We start from the raw sequence: 9,019 nt of genomic DNA on the forward strand, positions 1-9,019 counted from the left end.
AATTTAAGTTTTTTCTAATTATCATGTTATTAAATATTTTTATTATATTGAATGCTCAAAATATTTTTTAAGCATTTATTTGACTTTTGTCATGACTTATAGAATAATTGATATACAAAGTATGACGGCAAAGTGAAAACATGTTTTTTTGACAATAAAGGTAAAAAGCAGAGTATTTAAATAAAGAAATATTATTTAAGCAGTAAAAACTCAATAAAAAATATTTAAATATATACAGAATTTAAAACTTAATTACGTTTCATTTTTACTCAAAAAAGTGATATTCAAAATCTATACTCACATCCCACAACCATGTTCATTAAAAGCAGTGTATAGTCTTTTTTTCCACATAAGCATTTATAAGAAAAAACCATAAATTAAAATTATTTTATGAATTGATATCGACTTGTACGACTTAATTTAAAAAAAAAATTAAGATGAAAAATTCTAAAAATATGAACAAGAAAACACTATTCCCTATATAAAATCGGCTACGCAAATCGTATTATGTAATTCTAGTTAAAAATAAAAGTTTCATCTACAAAACTAAAACGTTTAAATCTACTGTAACTTGAAGAAAAAATATCAGTTACTTTTTCTTTTTCTCCTCCATAAATATATTATATAGTTGTGAATAATTCTTTTCTTTATCCTAATTATTATGCTGGTGAATCCAAACATATCTGTCCAAATTTATTCTCTTAAAAAATTATATAATTTACTATTGTAAACAACCATCAAGGGTTGTAAAGATGTACTTTTGATACTAATTGTGATCGTCTGTTTTTGTTCAAGTAAATATCAGTGCAAGATTATTTCAAAATTAGAATTACACTTCCTCAAGGTAAATTTCAAATTCAATACTTATACAAGACTCAATACTAACGTAACTTACATCTGAAAAACGCTGACAAAGAGACTACAAAATTTCATCAAAGAGATACGCATAAGAATGGACAAATGAATTTCTGAATGAACAGTAAGGTGTTTTGAACTAAAAAACTGGCATGTTTTACAAAGATGAACAACCATAATGAGTTGATATGATTCCTCCAAAATCTATCATGTAAAATATAACCGAAATGGAAGGAAAAAAAATAAGCCGTCCATCCCAAAGGAAGGAACACTGAATCGTTAGCCTCCTGTTCTGTCCATGTTAAGCCACCGAACTCCATGGCCAGTTCACCTTGCACTCAATATATGCGGCTGCCAGGCGATCAGACCTCAATAATGCTGCAATTTACAAGTCTCATGTCATATGAGAAACCAAGATGGGGGCCGAAAGTAACAACTTTTCGACCAAAGAATAGATCAAAATAGCTGGCTCATGGTGCTGAATAATTGGAAAATAGATGCAACAAATTATCCAGTGTTTCAGGAGTGAATTTCCTAGCAAATAAGTAACATGGCTTCTGAATCCCGTTCCATAAGCAAGGCCAGCTTTGCACTTCTCTCTGTGGAAACACAAGATAATTCATCAAGCTGGTTAACTCATCCTCTATAAAACAGATCAGTAAAGCTATCTTGTATCATACCGTCTCATCACTGGTTACGTGCACGCTAACATCGATGGACTGCAGAAATAAAATTATTGTTAATATCCATGTACTAAACTTGAAAACAAAATAAACAAAGACAATGCTAATTTGAAAGAGGTTAACTGCTACATCACACTTGCTAAACAAAAATACTACGAAGAAAGGGAAACCGCCGCACCCGTATGTTTGTTTTACTTTCCCTTAAAAGTCTGATTGTGCGTTTTTACAATAACTTAAAGATAGGGAGAGCACTGTCAATACGCAGAGAGAGCACTCTGACGCATTGCACTACTTTTAAGGAATTTTATTTCAAATTTTCTTATGCATGACCATTTAAATTCAGTTTTCATTCAAGTTTAGATTTCCATTCCATAACATGGATTGTGTCAATTAGGATGCAATCAATGCCATAAGGTTTTAATCCAATCCATTTAACACATCTTAAGATATCCAAACAGATAAAGACTGGGAAGTGATGACGATACCAGAGGTTTACCCTCGACAACCCTTCTCGTCTACACAGTTGCTCACAGAAAAGAATGAGTATGTATTGTAAAATTTAGAGTTTTAGCAGAACTATACCGTGATATTCTTCAAAAGTTCATGAGTTACATCCTGAGGCCTATAAGACTTCGGGTGCCATTTTCTCTCAGACCAGTCAACATGAGTTAATGACCAGTTTGCAATTCCACCAGGATCAACCATCTAAAACCAGAGACATAAGCTACTTAGCTTAAGAATGAAAAATCTTAAAACAGCATTACAATTCAAACTCACCTGGAAGAAGGTCGGCAAGTAATGCTCATCAGCAATGCAATTCCGCCCCTCCAAACCGGGCTGGAAAAATAACAAATTTCACATCAATACTGAAGGTAGTATATAATACTAACTCTGTTTATTTCTCCTACCCTCCCTTTATGAAGTAAACAAGACTATTCTCCCTCCGGTCCTATTTTCTATCCTCCCCTTTCATTAAAAGCCTCCCCCTCTACTCCTTTAGACCTAATGCTGTAGTAACCAAGTGACCCACAACACCAGTGCACAATACGACTCCATACATAGCATTTGCGTATCATCTCTATGTTACCCGGGTCAATAAGGTGTTTCTTTTCTAGCTTACACGGCAGTACATTTATGGAATTTAAAATTCTAAATTATTAGAACATATATGGTCCAATCCCCTTAATCACTAAACAACACTGGCATGCAAGATAAGACCAATAATATCAGGGGTGCCAACACCTTTTTGGCATTCTACATTGTCATTCTCTTTCAGATTTTTGCAACACCCCATACCTGTAAATTGCAGGGGCATACACAGCAGTGGCCATGCACTCTTACAATGGACAGACGCTTTTCTTTTTTTTCTCAATGCAAAAAAAAGGAGGATCGTACAAAGTAAATGATTTCTGTAACGTCTTACATACTTCGGAGAAAAATTATTAAAAGAATAAAACAAAAGTAACAAAATGCAACATCCATGTATTGCTTAAAAATACCGTTAAGGATAATTAAAACACAAAATCAGAAACTTGGCGTCTTGAACCTCAAGAAATACTAAATTTTCTTGGCTTGATGAATACAAATTTTAAGCAGAATTAAATAAAATAATAAGGTTAAATACAACTAACACTTCGAATAAATTAAACTATCATACAAAACCAATTTAAATATTAATCACAACAATATATGAAAACAACTTTACCTGACAGTAAGACCGGAATTTTGAATAATACAGGCTATCAGCCATGACTATAATTGCATGCTGCCGTTTCATCGCAAACCACTGCAAGAGAAGATAAATAATAAGGCAGAGACATAAATGGGTTATACATAAATGTGTGTGTGTGTGTTTGCATTTTCTTAGCTGCCAAAAACTCGGACTATTGCTGAACAAAATCGTAAAGGAATAGGTGTGGTGATAATGAATGACAATTTAGGACACTGATTGGGTGACCATAGATAAAGTATTATTCTTGTTATTGACGATACCACCAAGTTTCTATGACAAAACTCAATTCTGTAGTGTGTTAAGTATAGCCTATTGATAGAAATCACACGAGGGTATGAAACAATGGAAACTTCCAATTATCCAGTTGGTATCTTGTGAAAAGTGCAATTGTTAAATAAAGTAGACAAAATACTTTATTCCAATTAAAAATTCATTGTATGTAGATACGCAATATTTCTATTTTAAATGTTGAATCCCAAGCTCCATCGAGACTTTAGCAAGAATATACCTGTGCACCCTTTCTAAAGTCCTTCACCTCAACTTCAGGAAGCATGCGATCTGAATACCTTCCATTGCCGTGAGGACCAGGATCCTTAAAGCTAATAAGAGAGGAAAAGTTCACATTAGTACAAATATGTCAAATAGACAGCAGAAACCACAAAGAAGAATGGATATTATCTTGATAAAAACCCAGAGGAGAAAGATTGTCATACCAGTCAACAAAGCTGATATTTGTATGCATCAGATAGTTGTAAATATAATCAAAATGATACAGAGGCACACAGCTGCAAAATCAATATACACAAATCAGAAATTGATAAAACCTATAAAACTGAGTAAAATATACTTTTAATTCCTAAAAATATGATTTAAAGTGGTTTTGGTCCCCTGTTTTTTTTCTTTTGTCAATTTTAGTCGTTGTAAAATTTAAATTATTTACAGACCTCTTGGATCCAGCGATGGAAAGTTGGAAGCGGGTAAAAGAGAAGAAAGTATTAAATACTGGGGCACACAATCATTGGAAAAACATAAATTTCAAGAAAAAGGAAAAACACTCTTCATATAAGAGTGAAGATTTATGCAGAATCATAGGTATAATTGATTATTTTAGGCTGAAAACATAATGGATTATGCCTTTGTATATATCTTATATATTGAGACATAATCCATTATGTCGTTAGTATTTACATATTTATTTATTATAATAAAACAAATAATTAATATAATATTATTAAAATAAATAATTATTTTCAATTAAATCTATTAAAATTTTTTTACTCAAATTCAGCCGCTTTCTTTTAATTCAAAGAATTTCATTTTCTACACTTTTTTCCTTTCCTTTCTTTCTCTTTCCACTCTCACCTCTGTCCAAATAAAGCTAGGAAAACATCCAAGCATCAATCATGTCATGTTCCCTCAATATGGACCAATAATGACATGATTAGACATTCATGCCATATCACCGGTATGTAATTCTCAAAAGATTTTAAATTTGGATAATCATACTTTTGATAACTTTTTTTTAACAAAATTTTAACATCATTTACGTGTTATTATGTGATTATTATTTTTGATTATGGAGTAATTTTGGACTAATAACAGAATAATACGTAGACAGTATTAAATTGTTGTCAAAGTATCATTATCCTTAAAATTTAGGAGGACAAAAACCACCGGAGAAAAATTTACGGACAAAAAACAAATAAAATCATACTTATGGGAACAAAAAACATGTTAATTCTAAAACTAATTAATCAGTAAGAACATAATTAAAAGAAAACTCATAACACATTAAAAGTTTACCTATCAGACAGTAGAACAAATTGCTGGTTGTCAGGATCTTGAAGGGCATTCCCTAATAGCCGTCTCTCTGCATCAACCATAGAAATTTTACCCCAAATCACCTGCCACAGCACTTCTGATTAAAAGAATTGTTCACAACAAAACCACAGACTATTGGACAACAACACGCAAATACACTTGTTGTCACTATCCCTATAATTAAAACAGAAACACCCGAATTTAAAAAGCCCATTCACCAGCCCAAAAAAACACATTCAGAATGATTTAAAGAAAATACCAAATAATTTTAACCAGATGCAACATTGCTTAACTAAAATAAGTTCAGAGAGTTCAGAGTCAAACTGGACTTGTCGACTTCTCCACTTATTCCACCCAATAAAACAGATACTTTATCTTATTTAACAAGAATGAAAGTGTGCAACAGAACTTTGTGCTTTCATTTTGGGTTACCACTACAAAATTTGAGATCTCGAGGCCAGGCATAGGGCTACTATTTCTTCTTTCAGCTCTGGATTAAGTAAAATGTCTATGATGTGAAACTCTTCCAGCATTGTATTTCCAAATCATGAATTAAATAGTTAAATAATCCGCTAATCTCTCAACTCAAAGTCAACAATAACATTCTAGTTCCCTAAAATCAGAAGTGGTGCGTTCAATAGAAGATGTGAAAACATTAAGGCAAGTACATTTAACTTTTGTTTGTTTAAGCATAAAAATAAAATGGAAAATTACACTAGTCTTCACTGGAATCTTGTTAAATGACGCTACAATTCCCCTAAATTTTACATAAAGACTCATCTTTCCTATGTTTATCATACCTCCTATCTTATTTAATAAAGCGACACATACACTTCTTTATTACTCTACCAGATCTTCTAAGGGCTGTTTTCAATGTTCAAGAACATTTATTATTTTTTTTCTCAATCACAGCCTTACTTTCCACCTAATTTAAATTAATGTACACATTTATTGAAAAAGTGCAAATGAAAAACAACTCATCCATTTATGTTAGATTATAAATTAAAATCAATTAAAAACAGTAAACTAGAAAATTCTATAACTATTTAATTAGAAAGTAGAAATTTATTCTTTTCCTAGATATGTGTATAAAAACCTTAAGTGCGCACTTAAAGAAATAAAGGTAATACAATCTAAGGGACTTGAGTGTTTGATAGAATCTAGTAGAGGTGTCATTGTCACTTAAGGACACTTCAGGAAAAGTAAGTACAATTTCCCCAAATACAAGTCCTTTTTTGACATAGCTGTGTCATAAGGTGTTTTAAGGTATTTGCTTACACAATTATTATGATTTCTTTAAGCATGTCTTATGATTAAAAAATCCATTTTTTCTTTACGTAAGAAGTTAAAAACAAACAGTAGATGGAAATATGATTCACATAAGAGAATATGTATTTACTGTAACAGCTAATTAAGACAGTACAATTCATAAACGATAGTAAACTGAACAGTAACAAGAAAATATGTACCTGGTCACTGCGTACATCCCGATTAACAAAATATCGACTCACATGAATTGGTTTTGTCTTGGATGCATGCACATAAACAGAGAACTTTCCTTCGTGACCCTGCAAAAAAGGAGTAAAGCATCTTCCAGGTAAACACAAACCTCAAGATAAATAGGATTCAAAAGAAAGCAAACCAACTACCAACCAAGGAAATTACAGAAACAAACTATGGATGCATGTGCATTACAATCCATTATGAGGAGTCTGTTATCAATTAGCTATTAAAAGTGTAAAACATATTTTGCCTCTTGCGTTGTAAAATACTGAATCAAAAATACAGACCATTTTAATTATTTAAATCGTGCAACAGTCTCCTTAGGCCATCATCCCCAAAAAAAAGAGAGACCGCAAATAATTTTCATACAAAACACCGGTGCCAGCTAAAGGTGCTACAATAAGCAGTTTTTCTTTTCTAATAATTCCAATACAGTTTTCTGACTGAAGGAATGAAATCCTCAAATTCTCCAAAGTCCTGACAATTTGATGTTTCTTCTAGCAGTCACTTGTAATAAAAGAATCATCAAATACAATAAGGGAGTTGCAATCATAGAAAAATTCATAGTGTCATCAACAAGCTAATTTTCTAATAGATAAAAGAATGCAGGATATATATACACTACCAAACTGACTATCTTCTTTGTCATAAAATGTGTCACAAATACAATTCAAAGAATAAAATTGACCCTCTTCCAATGTGAGAATTGAAAAACAACAGCTTGGACATATAAGATTAGACAGGTACAAATCTTACTTGGAAAAATTTGTCCCATAATTTTTCGAATGGTAGAGAGCCAGGTGACAAAAACATGAAGGCAACTTTTGATTTTCTTGAAACAATTGCCGGTGAGTTCAAAATATCCTTAATCACAACACGTGAAGCAATCTCCTCATCGGTGTATTCTCTTGCGGGCATAGGTGGAAGCCAATCAACAAAACCCTTGCACCCTCTGGAAGAAAAGACATAGCAGGCCGACTTGCTTTTTGGTGGGTAGATATAAGCGCAGATTAGAAAGACACAAACAAACAACACCAAGATAATAATCCACATGGGCTTCTTCATGGGAGGACGGTGGCGAGACCCAGGCAGTATCTGCATATCACCCACGCTGTCCAAACGCCAACCTTTTTCTGTCTTCATCTATGCAAATGCATCACACTGTTCACCTCCAGCAAATCTCTTTATCATCCACGTGCTCCCCCACTCCAACCCACAGAAACAAAGAGCCTATACCCTACAACTAACTGACAGATTGATGCAGAGAAATCTGAAAACAAACACGAGTGTATTAGCGAACAACAAACAAGTCAACCCTTTTATCCACTCAATCCTTCACAGTAATCCACACCTGACAAATGAATAACAACCCTCAAGATATATTCAAAAGAGAGATAAAGCTAGAGGATTCTTCTAATTTTACTAAATATTTCACAACTCTAATAAACAAATGAAGATAAAGAAAAAAATACTCACAACAAGAAAAAAGTCGAAGGATTAATCACTCACGCCACAGAATATTCACAAAATCTTAACTGCAGGACAGGGGCAGGGACTAATGTATTCCATGTTTCCAAGCATCGAACCAGCTAAAACAACAATAATATTCACAAAAACACAAATGCTAAAACAAACTTTATAATCTCAACAAACAGGAACTTGAGTTTAAAATTCAAACGGCGGTCGAAAGCAACAACCCAGGGGTCAAAATCAAAAAGACATTCAAAGCCCTGTCTGGTAGTAGGAGTGTGTAACAAAAATAACTTGCAAGACAACTAAACAATCTCACCTAATTTATTTACAAGAAAAACAAAAAGAACCGTTTATTCGCCGATAAACCCCCAAAGATTAAGCGAAGATATTAATTTGAAAAAAAAGAAAAGAGAGAGAAAAAGAAATGAGAGGAGTACCCGAAAATGGTGGAGTTGAGGGATGGAAAAAAAGAAGGATATGGATTAAGGTAAACCAAATCCAATGATTGAGAGAGAAAGATCTAGGGCAAAGGAAAGAAGAATCAGAACAGTGTGGGCAAAAAAAGGATTGCAAATGGCAACCCTCTCTCAATTAATTAATTTAATAAAAAAAATTGGACTCAGTTCCCTCTGTGTGAGCACTTTCCGAACAAACACAAACACAACCACAACCGACTCTTCTTTCTCTGTGTCCGTTCCTCTCATCCATTGGTTGGCGCTGCCTTTTTCTTCCTTTTCATAGTTTACTTTTATATTTAAATTGCAATTCATCTTATCTTTTAAAAAAATAGAATATATTTATTTTATACATTTAAGTTTATAAAAATATAATTAAAATTTAATGGAGATATTTACTTTATAAAATTTAATAATGATATTTTAATAAATTTATTGTGGAATGTATTTATATTATTTATATATTTTTTAATATAATATATTCCATCATATAACTA

General features: G+C 32.5%; 1 protein-coding gene across 3 annotated transcripts; it reads right to left on the reverse strand.

Annotated features, from left to right (window-relative positions):
* Nucleotides 1–941: 941 nt before the first annotated feature.
* On the reverse strand, nucleotides 942–8,785 carry LOC124826673 (glycosyltransferase BC10-like). Of its 3 annotated transcripts, none has more exons than XM_088105309.1 (12): nucleotides 8,505–8,785; nucleotides 8,104–8,183; nucleotides 7,351–7,864; nucleotides 6,561–6,659; nucleotides 5,074–5,174; nucleotides 3,984–4,055; nucleotides 3,779–3,869; nucleotides 3,244–3,324; nucleotides 2,316–2,375; nucleotides 2,121–2,243; nucleotides 1,536–1,574; nucleotides 942–1,454 (listed from the first exon to the last, which is right to left on the reverse strand). In XM_088105309.1, exons 3-12 carry the CDS (start codon nucleotides 7,735–7,737, stop codon nucleotides 1,326–1,328), a joined length of 1,182 nt encoding a protein of 393 aa, XP_087961435.1. In that variant the 5' UTR covers nucleotides 7,738–7,864; nucleotides 8,104–8,183; nucleotides 8,505–8,785; the 3' UTR covers nucleotides 942–1,325. The 3 variants fall into 3 exon arrangements, with proteins under 3 accessions (XP_087961435.1, XP_087961434.1, XP_047155523.1); XM_088105308.1 differs by having other exon boundaries at nucleotides 8,071–8,183; XM_047299567.2 differs by lacking the exon at nucleotides 8,104–8,183.
* Nucleotides 8,786–9,019: the final 234 nt, after the last annotated feature.

Source organism: Vigna umbellata, chromosome 1 (assembly GCF_029865625.1).
Source record: "Vigna umbellata cultivar VRB3 chromosome 1, Vumbellata_1.0, whole genome shotgun sequence".
Taxonomy (NCBI): Eukaryota; Viridiplantae; Streptophyta; class Magnoliopsida; order Fabales; family Fabaceae; genus Vigna; species Vigna umbellata.